Source organism: Rhipicephalus microplus, chromosome 9 (genome assembly GCF_043290135.1).
Source record: "Rhipicephalus microplus isolate Deutch F79 chromosome 9, USDA_Rmic, whole genome shotgun sequence".
In the NCBI taxonomy this organism is placed as follows: Eukaryota; Metazoa; Arthropoda; class Arachnida; order Ixodida; family Ixodidae; genus Rhipicephalus; species Rhipicephalus microplus.
Window position 1 is genome coordinate 44459767 of NC_134708.1, and position 22479 is coordinate 44482245.

Here is a 22479-nt window from a genome sequence, read left to right on the forward strand (position 1 = left end):
CTGTCGTTAGCCACTGCATGAACAATTGGCACAAAATGCCTTGCAAGTGTTTAGCGGATACCACACCTCTCACAAGATGATGAAAATTAGCATAGCGAATGCTGGCTAACTACCCAAAAGATAATTATTATGCCCTAGTGGGTATCAAGCAAGTGTGCTTGCAATAGTTACCCAATGAGTGTTTTAAGAAGGCTCTGCAAGGCAGCTTTTCTGGCTTTCGCTGTGACTGAGCTGCGCCTTCCGCGTAGGCCTGGCGTTTTTTTATTCGCATAACTTTTTTACTGTTAAATTTTATTATCACTTCTCGATACGCATGCTTTACACCTACTTACGTTTGCAGGAGTACATTTCTTTGTGTTCATGTCTCTAGGCATTTCATAATAACTTTGAAAATGTCTTTTTATCTCTGTAAATATAAAGAGATAACAAAAGAACACAGGAAGCTTGATTCTGTCAACACTCTATAGCATTTTTGTGTATGCCAATTTACACTCCTGTATTCACACTCGATCATCCTAACAGGCCTAGTTCAAGCAAAAACACAGATACAAATTTCAATTATGTTTATTTGTACGATAAACTTATACAAAGAATTATAAAGGAGAGTCTGGTTACATACAGCAGACTAACAAATGGTCATTGGTTATTTCACAGAAAAAGCAACTAAATTTATGTATGCTAGATGTGCTGAGCAATACTAAACAAAACTCTGCGGTCCACATTCAATGCGAGCCTAACATTCAACTTCTTCGCTCGTGTTGAAAGTAACCACGACAGAAGCCACTGAAAGCAACATACTAAAGAAAACTCAAACAGCGAGGAATTCCAAAACCTTCCCAGCAAGTGGAAATCAACAGCAACGACAGAACTTCAATCAACTAAAACTCACGAAAAAACGGCTGCATTCCCCTGATCTTTAGGGCACCTTGTTTGCATGACAGTGGGACCAGTTGCAGATTGAATGCTCTCAGGATGAAAAGTACGGACTGCAGTTGCCACAGATAAAGGGGTGTTACCCAATATGGGTGTGTGCATGTAATCTTTGGGGCTCTTCCCTCAAACAGGATGGATTGCAATAGAAACAGAAAAAAGAGATGCTCTTTTGTTGAATCCGTGTAAACTTATTAACATCAGTAACATAAGGATACGTAACCATTATTCATGTAAACAAACACTGTTGCTTTTTGCACCTCCAGCTCATCTACAGAACTTCTCCCCGAAGTCTGGCTCATCCCGGTCTTATGGGCAGACCCTGACATTAGCGGACTCTGCTTATAACTCTCTTTTTAACATTTGATTGCTTCCAGAAATTGGTGCTATTCGACAGAGTGACTTGAAGATTGATGCCACTTTCCTAGCCTCAACTAACAGTTACACTATTACCTGAACAAACCCTGCCATCCAATTCCACCCACCCCTCTTAGAAGAAAGCCTGTAGGTCCCTTACTTTTATAGCAGCGCTGTTACCTTGAAAAGGATGTGCTGCAATGAATATCAGAAATGGGGAAAAACAACATTTTGCAAGAAACTATTTTTCTGGCATCTAAAACCCATTTCATTTCCAAGGACATTACATTGCCTTATCAAGCCGTAGGCTATTAAACCTCCACTGACCCCACACACACAAAAAAAATATATGCCACTCACAATTAAGTCATCTTCTTTTCATGGCAATGAAGCATGTGATCTCCGAGTTCCTTTTTCCGGGTAAAGGATTCAGGGCACAAGACGCAGGAAAACGGTCGCTCTTTGGAATGGACTGCCATGTGCCGAGCTAGCGTGGCTTTGCCACGAAAGAATGCACTGCATTGGTCACAAGAAAAACGTTGCTCTCCTGAGTGGGTGCGCATGTGCCTAACAAGATGCGACCTCCGCGAAAACGACGCGTGGCATTGGTCACACGAAAAGGGACGCTCCCCCGTATGAGTGCGCATGTGGTCCTTGAAGGCCGTTTTAAACGAAAAGGTTGCATTGCATTGCGGACAAGAATAGGGACGTTCTCCAGTGTGGGTGCGCATGTGGGCCTTGAGGGTGCTATTGTTTGAAAATGATGCATCGCAGTGAATACAGGAATAGGGACGTTCTCCTGTGTGGGTGCGCATGTGGGCCTTGAGGGTGCTATTGAGTGAAAAGGATGCATCGCAGTGAATACAGGAATAGGGACGTTCTCCTGTGTGGGTGCGCATGTGGGCCTTGAGGGTGCTATTGAGTGAAAAGGATGCATCGCAGTGAATACAGGAATAGGGACGTTCTCCTGTGTGGGTGCGCAAGTGGGTCTTGAGGGCTTCTCTGAACGAAAAGGAGGCATCGCAGTGAATACAGGAATAGGGGCGTTCTCCAGTGTGGGTGCGCATGTGAGCCACGAGCTTGCTGTTCTGAGTGAATGCAGCTGGACACAAGTGGCACGGGAAGGGCCGCTCGCCCGTGTGGGTGCGAAGATGTTTCTTGAGACTATATTTTTTTTTGGTCACATAGCTGCACTGTGGGCAGAAATGCACTTTCACTTGCACTGACGAGCATGAAGGGGAGTGCTCCAGGGATGCCTCCAATGAAGAGGTATCTGCAAAGTTATAGAAAGCAGAGGAAGGCAACGCTTATCAAATATCGCAGACTATCCAGCACTGGACTATTCAACTTCATATGACTATTTAACTAGATGGAAAGAGCTACAGGCCATTGAGAAATACGATCTACTTAAATTGTGATAGTCGTGGCCTACTCATAGCCTACCCTTTGTTACAATAAGCCAACCTAAAAATGTTTTTGAAGTAGTAAAAGTGCATTAACCATGTGTCTCTTACATGTTTCCACATCTCGAACATAAATACTTCGAACACATGACACACTACACCTGCTGCTAGCTCATTTAAAATTTGATTTATAAGCTACACAAACAGCGAAATAATTTTTCCTTGTGTGCAACTGTGATAAGCATGGACCATTGAACTAAACGGCACAGTTTTCTTGTATAGAAGAATCAGTGCAATGGAGGACACCAAAAGCATCACTTCATATTTCAACAAAACAGGCATAAGGGAAAAAGTGTGAGAGGAGAAAGTGAATATGAAATGAACTGCAAAATACAAAACAAGAACAAAGCACTACCAATGAAAGAAATATCAGTTTTCCGTGGAAATGAAAATCATTAGGCCCCATTCACTTCACCTCAGTTGCTATACTCTCTTCACTTTAGTTGACATCTAGTGTATGCCAAGACTTCCGTCACTCTGCACGTTGTTGATGCTGTTACTGATGATAATTATTTATGCTTGAGCATATTGGGTGTTCCCTTAAAGCAAGTGTATACCTAAACTACCCACTTATTTATTATTTACATTCTGCATTGCTCGCAGCAACTTTACACATTTGCCATGCAATATTGCAAGTGCTATGCGACTCCTCGCATTATGTAACAGCTGTACAACTTCTCCTTTCTGAAGTTGTTCTAAGCCCTGGCGAAGCCAATGCAAGCATTGAAATTCCGATGAAAAAAGCTATATAATACTATTTTATTAAAATAATGCTAACTTTTGAACCAGCTAATGTATCAGTCACTTATACGGATATGAATGTGTCAATACTCTACATTATTGCAACAAAAAACTCACTATCCTGCATAGCCATATGTGAAAGCCACACTTATAAGGCTGTACTCAGAAACCTAAATTATTGATTTACTTTTCACTGCACAATGTGCCGATTAACTTGAAATGGTACATGCATTTTAGGCATCACATTCTTCATGTCATGGCACATCACGTGCACCTATTTGTATGGAAAATCAGTAAAAACATCAAGAAAATTTAGCTGAAATAAAATATTTGAAATGTTCACAGTATCAAGGTAAAGTGCCACTATCAAGTGTTGCAGTAACTAGTCTACAAGACTTTTTCTTTAGGTTCCACCTGCACACATATTTGAGCTTTCACAGATACAATATCATTCATTGCAAACTACTTAGCCTAAATCAATGCTTTGCAAGCACAGGTAATATTTATGCACAAAATTGTAAATAAACCCGCTCCTCTCTTAAAATGTTCAATAGACCAAAAAAGCAGAAAAGGAACGTCCAATTTCACAACACTCAAGAACATCGGTCCAATGGTGCAAACAATATTTGCTGCTATAGCATCACAAATGCTGAAGTGACACCCAAAACTGAAAATCAACTTCTAAAAAAAGAAAGAAGGTGTCAATATCTATATTTGCCAATTTCCAAAGAACACAACTCCTTGGATGCTTCGTGGGACCAAAGGACCAACCTGCAACAGCACAGGTATCACTGTTAAAGCGAGAACAAACATACAGTGCACCTACACATGCTTATTGCCTTGGCATCAACCAATCTTTCACATACGATTTTGCATGTAATTACTTTATTTCTGTCATTAGAATCAAACTATTGCTCATTTCTATAACTAGTTACATGCATCGTTTGAACGAATGCACGAAAGGGTACGAGAGGCTTATTTCTTTTCAGAGAAAAAAAAAGCTTAGCAGATGTTATGTATAGTAAGTGGAGCACAAATGGAAATTCAGGCTCATGTTACTTCAACGGGATGTGAAACTACAATAATCACATAACTCAATGCAGACACTGCCGTTTACCATTTTTCAGTGAGCACGCAATGTGAAAAAGGCAAAGCTTGTATCCCAGCCAATGACTATGCTTCTGTGATACATGCTGGAGGACAACAAAGAAAAATGGAGATAGAAAAGGCTCTCGCAACTCAAAGGGCAGTTGAGGCATGTGTCAGCAAGGCTTCTATTTCACTGTCTAAAAAAGGAAGCGGACTTTCTGTGCAAGCAAAAACCAGACATGTGTAGTCCATATAAGCGGCAGTGAAATATATCACGAAAAATACTTCGTCTGTTATGTGGCGCTTGCTTTGTATGAAATAACATCTCAATTAACTATATAAACTAGTATCTTATATTCCCATCTACGTACTTCTACCATTTCTTCTACATTAAACAGAGTATATACTTCTATATGGCATGCAATAAAAATAACGATTCACAGTTCTTTGGCAACGTTGCATCAACAATTGGATGCTCAAGAACCCAGGACCATGTGTGTTAATAACAGAGTCTTATGCATGGAAGACATTTCCAAAATCTATAAAAGGAAAGCCCCAATGAGGTAGCTCTTTTCCCAATATTGATCTGCATGCTGTCCAAAACTGCCCCCCTGGGTCAATTAAAAGGCAGCAGTATAAACACACCTGCTAATGCAAGTTACCAAAAACATGAAGCCTTTGCAAACAAATAAAAAAAAACTGTTTTAACAGTAGGACATGAACCCTCGTCTTGTACCATAGCTTCATGCTCAAATCACATCCCAGGCTAAGCATGTCATGATGTGAGAAAAAAAAAGAACTAACTTCTGGCACACAAGCAGATGCAAGAATAAGCTTGCTGTGTGTTACACAATGATGACTTTCTTTGGCGATTTCAGAGCATCTATATCTTCGGGAAAACTTCATAAGTTGTGTCTTAATTTTTGCATACACTCACCTCGAAAACATACAAAAAATGCGAGTCCAGCAATTTTCACGTTTCCTTGCATTTTTTGGTGCCCCATTACGTGTGTATTGGTCAGTAATACTACCCAATCTCCGTCACCAGTCGTCCTTTTTGAACATTAGTGGAATCACAATTCCCTTTTTTTTTCATAACTTTCCTGCTCCTAAATCTCATTATCACTTTTCAATACAAGTGCTTTATACATGTTTATGTTGGCATGAATGCATTTCTTTGTGTTCGGGTTTTTAGGTACCACAAAAGCACTCTGAAAACGTCGATTTATGTTAGTAAATCTAAAGAGATAACAATATAACACAGGTTTAGTTCTGTAATTATTTTATTGCGTTCTTTGGTATCCCTATTTACACTCCTGTATTATCACACGATGATCCTTACAAGCGTAGTTCAAGCAAATGCACACATACAAATTTCACTTCTTAGATTCATTTGGATGATAAACTTACACAACGAATAAAGGAGTATAGTTACATACAGCCCACTAAAAAATGGTCGCTGATTATTTTGCAGAGAAAGTAATCACCTTATGTACCCCTTGATGTGCCAAACAATACTAAACAAAACTATGCAGTCCACATTCATTGCAAGCATAACGTTCAACTTCTTCGCTTGTGTTGAAAGTAACCACGACAGATGCCACTGCAACAAAAACGGTAAAGGAAACGCAAAAGGCGAAGAATTTCAAAACCTTATCGGCAAGTGGAAATCAACAGCAACGACAGAACATCAATCAACGAAACCCCACAAAAAAATATCTACATGCCTCTGATCTTTAGGGCACCTTGTCTGCATGACGGTGGGACTCGGTACAAATTGAAAGTGGTCAGGGCGAAAATTACGAACTGCAGTTGCCACAGATTAAGGGGCATTACCCGGTGTGGGTGTGCATGTGATCTTTGAAGCCTGTGGTAAGAGAGTATTTCCCACAACCAAAAGAGACGATCGGAAAAGACGACGACGGTGTGCGCAAGAGAGACGCTCGCGAAACTTCCGAGCTGGCGAACGTCGGCTCGCTGAGAGAACGTGGCCAACCAGCCAGAGCGCTGGACATTTGGTCTAAGAGTTTACAGCTAGTGATCGAGCTGGTGTGACCAGACCAGTCTGAACAAGCTTGGCGTCTCCTGGAACGTGATGAGCGAGTGTCCTAACCGGGCGTAGCAGTACTGCTCCTGCAGTGAGCGAGTAAGCTTCCGAACGAGCAGCTGTTTTTGTTCAAACAGCGGGGATCGTGGTCTCGGCGCCACGTCCAAGCGGTTCCGGCACAACAAGGGGAAATCGTGGTTGTGGTGCCACGTACGAGCAGGTGCCACGCCCAAGCTGTTCGGGCACAACAAGGGGAAATCGTGGTCATGGAGCCTCGTACGAGCGGGTCCATCACCGCCCAGAGCCGAAGGCGTGGCTTCGGCGCCACGGCGGACTCACGTGACCTGCGTGTTCGGAAACGAGCAGTTCGAGGTCTGCTCGACGATGTCATCGTGCAGACCGGTACTACTCGGGACCCTACTACTTCATGCATCTGTCGTCGACCTCCTGCTACCTTGAGTGACGTCCAACGAACAATTATTTCGGTAGGGATCGACTGTTGCGCTTGTGTAGGCTAGGAGTGTAGGGTTAGGTTAGGTGCACCATAAGTGTGTAGCCCTCGTAATTTGATACCGCCTTTTGACGAAATGCGTGACAACCTTAAAAGCTACCTGGAGCGGTTTCAACAGGTCGCAACGTGTCAAGGATGGCCCTGTGAGAAATGGGCGTTGTCATTGAATTTATGCATGACTGGAGAGGCGCTGTGATAGGCCGGTTGGATCAGAGAGCTGCGATGGGTTATGACCAGTTAAAAACGGCGCTACTGCAGCAGTTTCGATACACTGCAGAAGGCTATCGGGAGAAATTTCGCAAGGGGAAACCCGAAGATAATGAGTCCCGCCTGCAGTATGCGGTGAGACTCTCCGGTTATTTTGAGCATTGGCTCGAAATGAGCAAGCAGAAAGAAGTTATTCTGGCTTGAAAGAAGTGATCATATGTGAACAGTTCATGAAAGGCTGTTCCCTAGCACTAAGAATTTTTCTTAAAGAAAGAAAATGCGAGACACTGAGCACAATATGTGAGACCGCACACACCTTTATGGAAGCGCAGGCGCTTCCGAACTTGAATACGGAACGAGCTCGGACGGAAACAGGGTTGCCTGAGCATGCAAAGAAGACACGTCAAGCGAAAGATGTTTGCTTTCTGTGTGATAAAAAAAACGACACAGGGCGGCAGAATGCTGGTTGCGAACGAAAGCATCTTTTCTTGTGCATGGTCATAACAATGGCAAGTATTCTGCTGGTAGAGGGGAGAAATGTGAAGCATCTTGCATTGTAACAGGAAAAAGAAATGATGCGAAGTCCAAAGAAAAAGTAGAGTACGTTACTCAGAAAGATGGAGAATAAATACCCGTTGTCAACACTGCAGTCAGCCAAAGTTCTTCATTGGCAACACTAGGAACATGCCTTTGATGAAAGGGTTTACGAATAGACTCTCTGTTAGCGTACTCCATGACACTGGCTGCGATGCGGTTGTTGTTCGAAAGGCATTAGTGCCAGAAGAAAAATTGACTGAAAAGTATCCGCAGGTACTCTTCCTCAGCCGTACAGTGCAATACCTACCAGAAGTGGTGATCTTTTTAGACACGCCAATTTTTAGAAGAGAAGTGCGTGCTCACTGCCTGCGAGACTTAGTTTATGATGTGGTCTTGGGAAATATCAAAGGAGTCATATCACTGGATGCCACAACAGTGAGAGGAAACCAGCCCATTAAACCAATTTGCACAATGGTACATCCTTCTGGACCTGCAGGACGATCGACAGCACCATGGCCAAATTCACGACCAGATTTGCCGCATTTTAGAGGTACACATATCTCTCAAGATGAGGCACGGTTGCTTTCGAACACGATGACCGGGGTACCACAGCGTCGACGACCAAGGCAAAACTACAACTATGAGAGACACAATACCGGCAGCTCCATTGAATCTCATGTGGGGCTTCTTAAGCTCCACTGAGATGACATGGACAGCGTGGGTGTACTGATGCATCAGGTGCCATCGTAACCTCAGCCATCGTTTCAACCACCACGTTTCCAGAGTCGCTTTCAACGCCACAGGACATGGACGTACAAGCGACGTGCCCAAAGAAGCCCTAACTGACGACAACTACCTCGAACATGGTGTGGTGTTGTCACTCCGCAAAACACAGAGTGACAACGAGGCACCTGTGTTATCAGTGCGTGGTGTGTGCTGCGTATGGACTTGTGTTTAACCACCAGAGCCGTCAGTGTGCGCGTGCCTCGCTGTGACGTATACGCGGCATGCGAGTGTGTGAGACCGTATGTGCCAACGCCGACCAAAATGTGAAATGAGTGTTCGTGTTCACGTCTTGAACAAAGTGCATAGCCAATGTGGTCTACAGTAGTGTGCAGTGACAGGATGCTTCCACTATTTGAAGTCTTTACATTTGCTTGCGCCCTGTCTTTCTTATTAGTGTGTTGCGTTGTTTTGCATCTAGTTTATTGCTATCCGCAGCACAACGTACTGGAAGTTGGGGGGAGTGTGGTAAGAGAGTATTTTTCACAACCAAAAAAGCCGATCGGAAAAGAAGACGACGGTGTGCACGAGAGAGACGCTCACGAAACTCACGGGCTGGTGAACGTCGCCGGGCTGAAAGAACGTGGCCAGCCAGCCAGAGCTCCGCACGTTCTGTTCGAGAGTCTACCGCTAGGGATCGAGCTGATTCATTGATATGTGGGGTTTAATGTCCCAACACCACTGTATGATTATGAGAGACGCCGTAGTGGAGGGCTCCGAAAATTTAGACCACCTGGGGTTCTTAAACGTGCACCCAAATCTGAGCACACGGGGCCTACAACATTTCCGCCTCCATCGGAAATGCAGCCGCCGCAGCCGGGATCCGAAACCGCGCCCTGCGGGTCAGCAGCTGAGTACCTTAGCCACTAGACCACCGCGGCGGGGCTAGGGATCGAGCTGGTACGACCAGACCAGTCGGAACGAGCTTGGCATCTCCTGAGGACGAGTGGATGTCCCAATCTGGCGTAGCAGTACTGCTCCTGCAGTGAGCAAGCGAGCTTCTGGACGAGCAGCTATTTCCGTTCAAACAGAGGGTGCACGTCCAGAGCTGAAGTCACCGCCCAGAGCTGAAGTCGTGGCCTCGGCACCATGTTGGACACATTGTGGCCTGCGTGTTGGGAAACGAGCAGTTCCAGGTCTGCTCGTGTGTCACCGCACGACGTCATCGTGCTCTGCGGTACTACTCGGGATCCTACCGCTTTGTGCATCTGTTGTCAACCTCCTGCTACTGTGAGTGACGTCCGACGAACAATTATTTCGGGATGCACCGATTGTCGCAGTTATGTAGGCTAGGAGCGTAGGGTTAGGACCTATGTGATATTTGTCATGTTCGGCCAATTGAAACGTTTGTGACTGTATCACAAACTAGTCTAGTTGATAAATGTTTGATGTCCGTGTCTTGGTTGTTCGTGTCTGAGGGCCCCGAACTACCACAAGGCCCTTCTTTCAAACGGGATGGGCAGCCATAAAAACAGAAAAAAGGAAGGTCTTTTGTTGGGTCCATGTAAACTTGCTACCATCAGATAAAAGATACACTACCATTATTCATGTAAACAAACACCGTTGCTGTTATCACCTCCTGCTCCTCTACACAACTTCTCTCTGAGACCTAGCCGGTTCTGATCTTTATGGGCAGACCCTGACCACATTGGAGGCCCTCTTCTTTAAAATCCCTCTTACGATGCCCCATCACTTCTAACAATTAGTGCCATTTTAGAGTGTGACTTGAAGAATAATGCCTCTTTTTAAAACTGAATAATAGTTCAACTATTACCTGAACAAACTCTCCACTCCCATTTTATCTACGCCTCTTAAAAGAAAGCCTTTAGTTCCCTCACTTTTATGGTAGCACTGTTACCTTGAACAGGATGCATAGCAATGGATATCAGAAATGCAGAAAATAAACATTTTGCAAGAAACTCAAATTCTCGAGCATCTAAAAACTACTTAATGCCCTTAGTAAGTTACATTACCACAATAAATTGTGATAAAACTGATATTTTCCTCACAAGAAAAACGTATGCCACTGAAATTCAAGTCATCTTCTTTTCATGGCAACGAAGCATGTGATCTCTGAGCTTGTTTTTCCGCGTAAAGGATGCAGGGCACAAGACGCAGGAGAACGGCCGCTCTTCGGAATGCATTGTCATGTGCTGAGCGAGTGTGGTTTTATGACGAAAGGATGCACTGCATTGGTCACAAGAAAAGGGACGCTCTTCTGAGTGGGTGCGCATGTGGTTAACAAGATGTGGCCTCTGCGAAAACGACGCGTGGCATTGGTCACATGAAAAGGGACGCTCCCCCGTATGAGTGCGCATGTGACTTTTGAGGGACCCACTGAGTGTAAATGATGCATTGCATTGATCACAGGAATAGGGACGCTCTCCTGTGTGGGTGCGCATGTGGGTCTTGAGGGCCCCGCTGACTGAAAAGGATGCATTGCAGTGAATACAAGAATAGGGACGTTCTCCTGTGTGGGTGCGCAAATGAGTCACCAGCTTGCAGTTCTCAGGAAATGCAGCTGGACACAAGTGGCACCGAAATGGCTGCTCGCCTGTGTGGGTGCGAAGATGCCTCGTGATATCTGCCTTTTTTTTGGTCATATAGCTGCACTCCGGGCAGGAATGCAGTTTCACTGGCACTGACACCCATGACGGGGTATGGTTCGGAGATGTCTCCAACGATGAGGAATCTGCAACGTCATGGAAAAAAATGGGAAGGCAATGCTTACCAAGTGTCACAGACTATGCGGAAAGGGACTATATGACTTCATATGACTATTTCAGGGGTAGAACAGGGTAGATGAGTTTGAGAGCAGTCCTGGGAGCAGACAAAAGTACTTTTTGTTGCATGCATGGAGCAGCCAGAAAGACGTTTCATAGCAGGCTTGGAACAGCCAGGAGGGCTTTTTCGAGCAAGTTTATAGCAGTAAAAACATTCAAAGAATATGCAGCCCCGTTCAAAGCACTTTTCAAGCAACATTTGTTCAATGCTGTGTCTTTTTAAATTGTGCGACTGCCTTATTATTGCAAAAGGAGCTATATGGACACCCTCGATGGGTTTTTGCCGTTGCCGTCAAGTCCAGTACTAAATCCAAATTGATAACATACCCCCCACGCATGGTATGTTCTATCCACGGGTAAAAACATGGAAGTGGGAGTAACGAATGCGGCTGAAGCAAAGATCAAGCGGTGCGACCCATCTCCATCGCTCTGAAAGTGTGTGCGATAACATCTCCGCCCAGGGAGGCCTGTAGATGAAGCACAAAGGAACCCCTCCACACGCCTGGACAAAACATGAAAAGAAAGGAAGGCGGGGGAGGGGGTGACGCTCAAGCATTGACTGTGAACTTTACTTTGAGGGCGTGGTGGCGATCACTGGCGTGCACGCTAGCTCGGCAACCATCAGCAGACAGTTCGCATACACTTTTACATGCTGCACTCTCATTGCGAAGAGACTGGGAAAAGTGTTGATCTCTTTGAGGTTGCCATATTCTCATACGGCAGTGTTTTTTAGTTACGAGAGATCCGATCTCGAACATTTAGCTGCCAGCCCCACTTTGTATAACATTACAATATGCAGCTATCGTATTCAATGCTACACTCCTGCAATGCTACTGTGAATTTTTTTAGTTCTTAACAGCCACCTATTTTCTTTTTAACCTGAACACGCAAGCGTGAACCGCCGAGTCGATAAGTGCGAAGCACCGCAACCAAATGAATTAGAATATGCGTATGCGTGCACTTGAGCAGTCATGTGCACCTGTCTTGGCTAGTCTATTCAGGGAACTGGACACCACCCCAGCTTCTTTTGAGCAATGTCGCTGACATTATTTTTCCCCCAAACGCTGCCATGAAGTTATAAAAACAAGTTTTTACTGAAAGGGTGATGCAATGAATGCGACAGCAAGTATGGCTGGCAGTCAACTCTTTCAAATCCGATATCACGTAACTCTACAAAACAGCCGAGCCAAGGATGCTCTTCGTACAGTCCCTTCGCATTGAGAGTGTAGCACGTAAAGCGTGCAGAGGGTTCACAAGCCATTCCCGCTGATGCCTGCTTTGAATGTGACTTTAAAATGGAGGTTCACAACTGCTGCTAGAGCGATCACAGCCTTATACCGAAACTACAATCGTTTCAATGAAACAAAAAAGACTACATTTCATCCACGTTTTTGGGCACGACGTTTGATGGCTTTCGCATCTTGCAGCTGAGTTCTGGCGCTGTGGTGCAGTACAAAACTGAGAAAGCAAGTTTGGCACAGCAGGGGTGGTTCGGCACAGGATGGCGCAGGTAAAGAAGTTTGACGCACAATGGCGCAGCTGTTCCACCCCTGCTATTTATATGGCAAAAGCCACAGGCCATTGAGAAATATCGTCCATTTAAATTCTGATACTCTTGGCCTACCCACAGATGTTACAATGAGCCTACCTATAAATGTTTCTGAAATAGTAACAGTGCACCGACCTATACTTTTCACAAGTTTTCACACCACTGCACATTAATACCTCGACACATGCATGACAACACCTGCCACTACCTCATACAAATTTGATTTCGAAGCTATTGAGCTTTGAAAGTTTTCCATCATCTGAGCTGCTGCAATAAGCATAGACCTATTAACAAAACGGCACAGTTTCCTTGCACAGAAGAATCAGTGCAATGGAAGACAGCAAAAGCATCACTTCAGATTTGAACAAGCGAGGCGGCTTAATATGAAACAAACCTAATATGAAACAAATTGCAAAATACAAATCAAGAACAAAGCATTAGCAATAAAAAAAGAAAAATCAGTTTCAACTTCACTTCACTTCCTCATTTGCTATCCAAGCTTCGCTTCAGTTGTCCCGTCAACCACGCCACGACTTATGTCATAGTACTCCTTGTTGACGCTGTTACTGATCATAATGATCAATTAGTATTGAGCACAATGGTTGCACCCTTGTAATTTATGTGCACTTGAACTGCCTACTCACTGTGCAATTCACAAGCAGAGATACTTCCAACAATTATACACATTTTCCACACAATATTACACAGGCCATATAACAAAAGTATAGGATTCTTTTTTTTAGACTTTTTTAAGCTCTGGCATGGCTTTGTGGTAGAACGTCTGCTTGTCCCACGGAAGGCCTGGGTTCGATTGTGGCTCAGATCTATGATTTTCATTCTATTGTTGATTTTCAACGGATGCAATAATGATTGCTAATATTTGTCATGCATTCATTACATTTTTTGGCTAACAATGATGCCAGTGCAGACATTGAAATTTTAATTAAAACAAGCTATTTAATGGTATTACATTAATGCTAATGGTAACTTTTTGCTTTTCAACCAGCTAAAATATAAGCCACTTAAATTAATATGAATCTGCAGCCACTCTATTTTATTGCAACACAAACATCACTACTCTGAACGGAAATCACAGCTATATGTATCAACCAAACTTGGAAAGCCGTATTCAGATGCCTAAATTATTAATGTACATTTAACTATAAAATGCGCTGATTAAATTAGAGTAACACATGCATTTTAGGCATCACAGTATTCATGTCATGGCATATCAAGTGCATCTTGTGGTATGAAAAAACTACGAAAAAATTGGTTGACATAATGATGGAAAAGATATCAGTGAGAAATGGTAACATGTTTCAGAATGTTACAATTAAGGACAATTCACAAATGATAGTGTTGGTTGGTAAATAGCATGATGGAAATGAATGGTTTGTGCACAGTAATTTCAATATTGTGTAAATTTGAAAGCACACCAAAAAAGCACAGCACTTCAGAGGGCAAGGTTCGCACAAAGCAATCAGGATCTCCACAAAAGACATAATTCAAAGTAATTGGTAACGTATGTGTGAAATCAATGTGCCACTAAATAGTGTTACAGTAACAAATCAACGAAATTGTTTTTTAAAACTATACCTCCACAAAGATTTTCACTTTCAAAAAGATACAATATTATTGAAACAACAGACCCAATTTATGTTGATTATAAATAAATCTATTCTCTTAAAATTTTCAAGAGACCAAAACAGCAAGAAGGGAATATATAATTTTCCGAAACTGAAGATCACCAATCTACCGAAGCTGCAACCAGTAAATACTGCCATATCATCGTCACAATCTTGAGTTCATGACAAATAATACTAACACCAAAAAGAGGAGATTCATTTAAAAAAAGAAACTGGAAATATTCAATTTGGCGATTTCCGAAGTATACAGCTTTTTGGATGCTTCGTAGGACCAAAGGACCCATCTGCAACAGCACAGGTATAACTGTTAAATCCAGAACACACACATACACATGCACCTATACATACTTCTACCTATTGCATAAGCTAGTCTTTCACACATGAAATTACATGTCATCACCTGAAGTTCTCCCTGTCGTTACAACAGAACTATTCCTTAATACAGAAACTAAATAAATGTTTCAAATCTGATTGAAAGAAAAAAAATGGTACATGGGGCTCGTTTCTTCTTTAGACACAATGCAAAGTAAAGCATAGGGGACGTTATGTGTAGTAATCGAGGAACAAACGGAAATTTAGTCCTATGTTCCTTCAATGTGATGTCGAATAGCACTAATTATATGAGTTAACGTGGCCATCACTACTATATAACGAAGAGAGCAGACCTAGTGATGTGTCTACTACACTCTGTAATTTCGGCATAGGAGTGCTTGAGTTAGTCAATAAAACTGCCTCATTTTTGCTTATGCGCAGTTACCAAACCTGTTGACACAGCAATGTCAATAAGAGAATAATATGGTGTTTCCTTCAACCACAATATATCAAGACCTGCTTTTTGCACTCGCATCAGCATTCTTGACAAAAAAATATACAGTAAAAGCTTGTCAATTCGAACTTGGTTAATTCAAACTTACAGTTCATTTAAACTTGACGCCCTAGTCCAGGCACAGTCGTGTATTTCTATGGGAGAAACTCCCGATAATTCGAACATGTTGGTTTCCACGATGGTCAATTCAAACCGGGAGTTCTCAGTTTTCATTGCTTCATGCGAAAGTCGCCCTAGAGTGATCACAGTATGTTGCAAAACTAAACCAAAATAAATTGACTACAATTGCTAAACAACAGAACAACAGCATTTCTTAGCAGACGAGATTTTGGACGCTACGCTGAAGCTCCAGGACAAAATATAAACGATGCTCATGGGCTCACGATGGAAGAAATGCAAGCAAATGAGAATTACTGATTGTTGTTGAATTAACCTGAATCTCCTACAGAGAACTCACAGGGGAGACCCTATTACTTTGCTGTAACTATCCCGTAAATAAATGAGCTTTGGAGCATAAATAGCGTCATATATATTTACATTAAAGCTCACTGATCACATGAATGCATGCCGACGTATTTTTACGATATCGTTGACCTGCCACAGATGTTAGCACCTAGTTTGCGATAACAAGTCTAGAGGTGGTGTCCTTGAGTTCTGCCCGCGCAGTATGGCGCAATGCTTGTACAATTTAGTACCCATCAATTCATTCAAACTCCACGAGCTTTTACTGTAGCAAACTGGGAGCCATTATCTCACTGTCAATGTTTTACAGAGTCAGTAATGAGATCAGTCTTAGCAAAGTTAATTTTTTTTTTGGTTCTAAGAAAATCTGCTGTCGCATACAGATATCCGGTAACCCGGCCAAAACTTGTGGCATGTGCTGTGTACAGAAAATACCCCCACAATCAGCACATTGCTAGATGCTTCGCTTTCTAATTTGGTGCGCGCACGAATTTGAAAATTCAAATGTAGTTTACAGCTGCATCTGCTTCTCTACAGATGACAATGTGTTTTAAACAGTGCAATGCTAGTAAAACTGTGCTTGAATTTTTACGCAAAGACTCAAAGGGTAGCTGTCGGGGCCCACCTTGACCTTCTGGTATCCTCTGCCAATGTAATAGATTGTGAAGTGCACGCTTTGTAACTGTCCCAGTGATCTCAGCCCAACCAGGTGTGCCACAGTATACCCCGCCACAAAAGAAGACTTCGATATAGGTAACGAGTGTGTTCCCCCAAACGCCAAAAATATAGAGAAAACATCCCGAACTCCCAGGTGGTGCCACATTGCAATCTTAACCAATGCATTGGTTTAATGTTTGACAATACACTACACAAAGTACACTGACTGCCTAAGAAGTTATTGATCCAAATGACTGATAGTAACCCATTAACACCTTTTTAAAAACTGGCAAAACAGTTTCAATTGTGTTTTTAAGCAAGACAGTAACTAAGACAATTGCCCATTAGTTCAATCAATCAATCAATCAATCAATCAACTTTTATTTCTCATAGAGAAATATGGGGGTGACGGAAAAAAAGCCGCAGTACTGCGGCTTGACAAAGCTCCGGCCCCCTACAAAGTCCAGCAGTAACAATGATCAACCACACAAAAATTGATTTTGCTGGAAAATAAAACATTTGATTTGAATGCACATTGACAGGAAGAGGCAAATGTAGCGATTTCTAGGAGAAACATGGGAGGACTTGGTCTTTATACATCATTATACATAGTAATACACATTCATAAGACTTATGGAAAAAAGGACAAAAAAGAAAAACACGAACAGTTGTAGGTAATGATTACGTGTACAACAGAAGTTGATAAATAATCCAACAAAAAAAAAAAACTGCAAAGGCAATAAATCAGTATTACACTGAGAACATAAAAAAACGTTAAAAAACATGCCGTAGTCATTGGTAAACGACATGAACGTAACAGTCATTTGAACGAAATCTAAAACAGGTAATAGTTACCAACACTGGGCACATTTCTCTAGTATGAGAAATGTTATAGCCTCGGTTTATTATGTGGACCATGATAATAAGTCCTATTGGTGAAAAGAAGATTACAATTTCAACGCACAGTACAAAAAAATTCGTATGCAAAAAAAAAAACAAAAAAAAGTAAACAATTTCCGAAAGAGAATGAGCAAGCCAAACGCACACAGACAAAAAGAGAAAAAAAAGAGAAAAAAAAGAGAAAAAAAACGCCATGTACAAACAGATGAACCGTGCGTATCATTCTGCGACTGATGAATACGACTAGATGTTAGTGTGAAACGAAGTCTAAACTTCACCCGATAAGAATGAGCGAAAGGTGCGTGCTGAGGCCGACTCAGTGGCTATGCCATGTTTTGCATATTTGTTTAAGATTACGGCTAGTTGATACGATACAGACTGATTGCCATAGTTTGTGCGGCATATTGGCTGGATCCAGTCATCCTGACTTCTTGTGTCGTATGTATAGTGACGTCTTGCTAGGCGAAACGAACTGATGAATTCGGTGTTATTAGTCCTCATGGCGAGACGGTATGTACAGGAAAGACGGAATGCGTAGACGAATTTAACTTTGAGTATATTATATGCTTCAAAATAAGGGGCAGTATGAGTAGCATACGGAACGTTGGCTATTGCACGAATTGCGCGCTTTTGGCATATACCGAGTTTTTTCAAGTTGTCAGAAGATGTAGTACCCCATACAAGATGACAATAATTTAATGTCGATAAAAATAATCCATTATATATCAGACGTTTAGCTTTTACTGGTAATATTTGACGGTTTTTATTAATTAATGCAGTGACGGAGTTTAACTTGTTGCAAACATTTTGCACATGCTTATTCCACGACAATGTTTCTGTGAAAGTGACACCCAAAGCTTTGATCTCTCTAACAACACTAATTTCGTCATTATCAAGATACAACTTTTTTGTCAGTTCAATAACTCTGTTTCTAGTGCGGAAAATTATGGCTTGAGTCTTTTTTGTGTTAATTTTCAAGGAATTTCTTTTTGACCACGCTGATACTTCTGCAAGCGCATCATTAGCTAAAGATACCAACCCATCCGGCTTTACTCCGCTGAAAAAAAGGGCTGTATCATCGGCGTAACCTACCCACTTACAATTAGTAAAAGAGGAAAAAATGTCGTTTATGTAGACGATGAATAGGAGCGGGCCGAGTATACTGCCCTGGGGCACCCCGGACTTCAGGCGTTTAGTCTTTGAATCGAAAGTGTCATTTGTGACAAATTGACTTCTATGGCGAAGGTATGAACGCAGAAGGTCATTGGACCTCCCACGCACGCCATAGTGTTCTAGCTTATACAGTAGTAGGTTATGTTGCACACAATCAAAAGCTTTTGAGAAGTCGATGTATACACCTAGTACTATATTTTTATCTTCAAAGGCATCTATTATACATTCTTTTTGAGCAAGTAGTGCTTGTTCTGTGGATTTTCCTTTCAAGAACCCGTACTGGGCCAATGAAATGAAAGAGTGTTTATTCAGGAAGCGAACAAGTCGTGCGTGAATAATCTTTTCCAGGCCTTTTGATAAGATTGGGAGTATAGAAATTGGTCTAAAATTTCCCAAATCATTTTCATCGCCCCCCTTGTGTATGGCAATTACCCTTGCTGTTTGCATTTTTTCTGGAAAACAGCTACTACTTTCAAGCACTAAATTGTACAGTGTTGTCAGAATAGGAGCAATAATGTCGATGATGTGCTTTATAGGGCGGATTTGCATGCCGTTTGCATCCAGTGATCTAGAAGTTTTTAAGCTCCTAAATATACCGACAACTTCACTCTCCGTTGTTGGGAAAAATACCATACTGGAGTAGGGCGAACTGGTACCTTGAATGGGATATGGATTTACGTTGCAAGCGCCTGACTGGCCTACCGCAATGAAATGGTCATTGAGTGCGTTTGACAAATCTGAACCGCACTTCATGAGACCGTTTACACACAGGCTCGAAATCGCACGGTCAGTCTTAGGATGAACTATGGCGTTTAGTCGTTTCCACAACAGCTCAGTGTTTGCCGCGACAGAGAAATGCTTGAGAAAATATTCTTCCTTTGCTTTCTTTAGCGTAGCATTCAAACGATTTCGGAAAGATTTAAATTTTTTCCATGTTTCAGGGTTTCTGGTCCTGATGAAATCCCAATAAAGGTTATTTTTTACCTTGATTTGGCTGCGAAGGTAATTGGTTAGCCATGGTTTTCGCGATTTATTACTTCTATGCCTGACAACGTATGGGAAGTGCTTATTGTACAGTGTCCTCAGTTCAGCAATAAAGGTCTCGTACATGGAATTTGAGTCATGTTTTCTAAAAACTTGACGCCAGTCGTGGGCTTCAACCTCGTTACGGAAAGCGTCCAGAGATGCACTGTTTATATCTTGGAAACGCTGAGGCGGATCGATAATCCGCTTAGTTGGCACTTCATTTTCGATGAAAGTAAAGATGGGAAGATGGTCACTCATATCGCTTGCAATCGAACCGCTACAAAGGTTTTTTCTGTCGGTGTTAGTGATGAATAGATCGATAAGGGTATTTGACGAATGAGTAATGCGGGTAGAATTTACAATAGTGTTTACAAACCCGTTTGACTGCAGTAAAGCTGACAGTTCGATCTGATCTCTTGAGGTTTTTAGCATGTCTATATTGAAATCACCGGCAAGAAAAAGAGAATATTTGTTGGAACGAATGAAGTCAAAATATTCTTCAAGAAAACAGAAAAAGGTGTGTATATTGGCGTCAGGTGGGCGGTAGACGACACAAAAGATATTGGATCGACTACGCACACTTAGAACTTCGAAGTTAGCATTTGAAACGGAGAATTCGTCAATGATGCTCACGTTTAGCTCAGCCTTAGCCAACAACAGCACGCCTCCTCCTTTACGTTGAGAGCGGTTTAAAGCAAAGCCTTGGTAGCCTGGTTGGGCGAACGGCACGGAATACTTTGTGTACCACGTTTCAGATACCATGATGATATCAAACGGTACGCCCGTGCTAGCAAGAAATAGTTCGAATTCGTCATGTTTGGATTCCAGCGATCGCGCATTCACATGCAGAAAAGACAAGTGATCATATCCAGGTAGGTGTTTAAGTGAAGAAGGTTTTACAGCCATGACGGCAGTAATCTACAAGAAAAAAAAGAAAAAAGGGCCACGTAGGCAACAGTCTCATAATTATGACGCGTCGACTGACTGCGTCATCTTCTCCAAGTCGCTTGCGGAATTTAAGCGCAGAACGGCAGAGTTTTCGTCTCGACGAGCAAAAATTCGTCCATCCTTTGTCCAGACATATCGCCAGCCTGCCACCCTCTTCCTAGCTACAGCAGCACCGAGAAGTTGCTTATTCTGACGTGTCAGGTGCTCATTAACAAACACAGGTTTTGTAGAACTACAACCAAGCAATGTGCCCGTTTGGCGAGTCTTCCTGGCCTTCGCCAGAAAAGAATTTCGCTTCTCACGACGGACAAAGCGCACAATTATGTTTGGTTCGCTGTGCTTAGTCGTGAAGACGCGGTGACAGATGTCAATATCGTCTTTCGATACCGATTCACCAATGAGCTGACCCATCTTCGAGACCACGTCAATCACATCTGGTTCTACCGGAACTCCCTTAATCTCTACATTATTGGAGCGAGTATATTGCTCCAATTCATCGACTCGCGCAGTCAACCTCTCGTTCTCTTCCTTTAGTTTCCGATTGCTTAACTTTAGCTCTTTTATCTCATTTATGAGCTCTTTTATGTCTTTGCCCATCTCAGTCACGCTGTCACAAGACTCGCTACAGTACTGAACGCTCTGTTTCAGTGAGCGAAGTTCTGACATCACCTCCTTTCTAAGGCTATCAATCCCCTGTTGCATTGTCATGCTATCGCTAAGTTTATCGTCAGTGTCCTCTTTACCCGTTTTTCGCGTGTTGCGGCCAGTCATTTCGAGATGGCCACAGACAGCAAGAACATGGAAACACAATGTTGAAAGAAAACGAATGCAAGTGACACAAGAACTCTGCTCGGCAGCAGTGCAAGAAAACAAGAAGGTACTATGGACTTAGGAGCACAAAATCTTGTGCTTACCTGCGAGATGAGAAGATGCCGATTAGTATGTGCACTGTTGACGCACTGCTGCCGAACAAAGTCGCCAGACAATGTCACAGTGGTTTAAATAGGTGCTGTAGGTGTCGCTGACGCTTGCGCACGCGACGTTCCTTGTCAGGTGTCGCTGACGCTTGCGCATGCGACGTTCCTTGTCAGGTGTAGAGCAGCAGCACCGGGCGATGTCACCTTCCTGGTGCGGACGGTGATCGTGCTTCAAAGATAATCGTCCCACTGCGAGATGAGAAGATGCCGATTAGTATGTGCACTGTTGACGCACTGCTGCCGAACAAAGTCGCCAGACAATGTCACAGTGGTTTAAATAGGTGCTGTAGGTGTCGCTGACGCTTGCGCACGCGACACCTACAGCACCTACAGTTGCAAAATAACACAACTCATGCACTTGAGATGCACATCTCATGCACTTGAGATGATTCAGCATAAAGCGGTTCGGTTCGTTTACTCTAAATACCGTTCGAGCGATTCCCCAACCCAACTCATGAGAGACCATAACATACCAACCTTAGAACTAAGACGTAAAATCCAAAGATTAAAATTTCTTTATCTTCTCAAGAATAACTAATTGTCAATGAGACCAGAACAATACATCCAACCACTCACCGCTCGCAGAACAAGACACCGGCATGCCGACTCTCTAATGCCCTTCAATGCTAGAACTAACATTTTCAAATTCTCCTTTTTCCCGCACACTGTAACCGAATGGAATCAATTACCAGCATTATTCATAAATAGCATAGACTCAATTGAACATATTGTATCTTGACCTGTATTGTTAAAGTGTTAAATGTCTTTCTTATTCATTGTTTGAGTTATGTCCTTATTCTTCGCGCTTTTCATGTTCTTGATCTTCAGTTGTCCTTATTACGAGCTTTGTAAATACGTCCCTCCTGC

General features: G+C 42.6%; 2 protein-coding genes across 2 annotated transcripts in view; both read right to left on the minus strand.

The window, feature by feature from the left end:
* Positions 1 to 546: 546 nt before the first annotated feature.
* The window catches only part of LOC119185257 (uncharacterized), a 38208-nt gene continuing 16275 nt past the window's right edge, over positions 547 to 22479 (minus strand). Inside the window, exon 3 of the mRNA XM_075874442.1 lies at positions 547 to 2560. Coding sequence (XP_075730557.1) covers positions 1650 to 2560 — 911 coding nt within the window. The 3' untranslated portion in view covers positions 547 to 1649. The remainder of the gene's footprint in view (positions 2561 to 22479) is intronic.
* LOC119185256 (uncharacterized) lies at positions 5846 to 21863 on the minus strand. The gene is made up of 2 exons (XM_075874414.1): positions 21550 to 21863; positions 5846 to 11357 (listed from the first exon to the last, which is right to left on the minus strand). Exon 2 carries the CDS (start codon positions 11266 to 11268, stop codon positions 10699 to 10701), a length of 570 nt encoding a protein of 189 aa, XP_075730529.1. The 5' UTR covers positions 11269 to 11357; positions 21550 to 21863; the 3' UTR covers positions 5846 to 10698.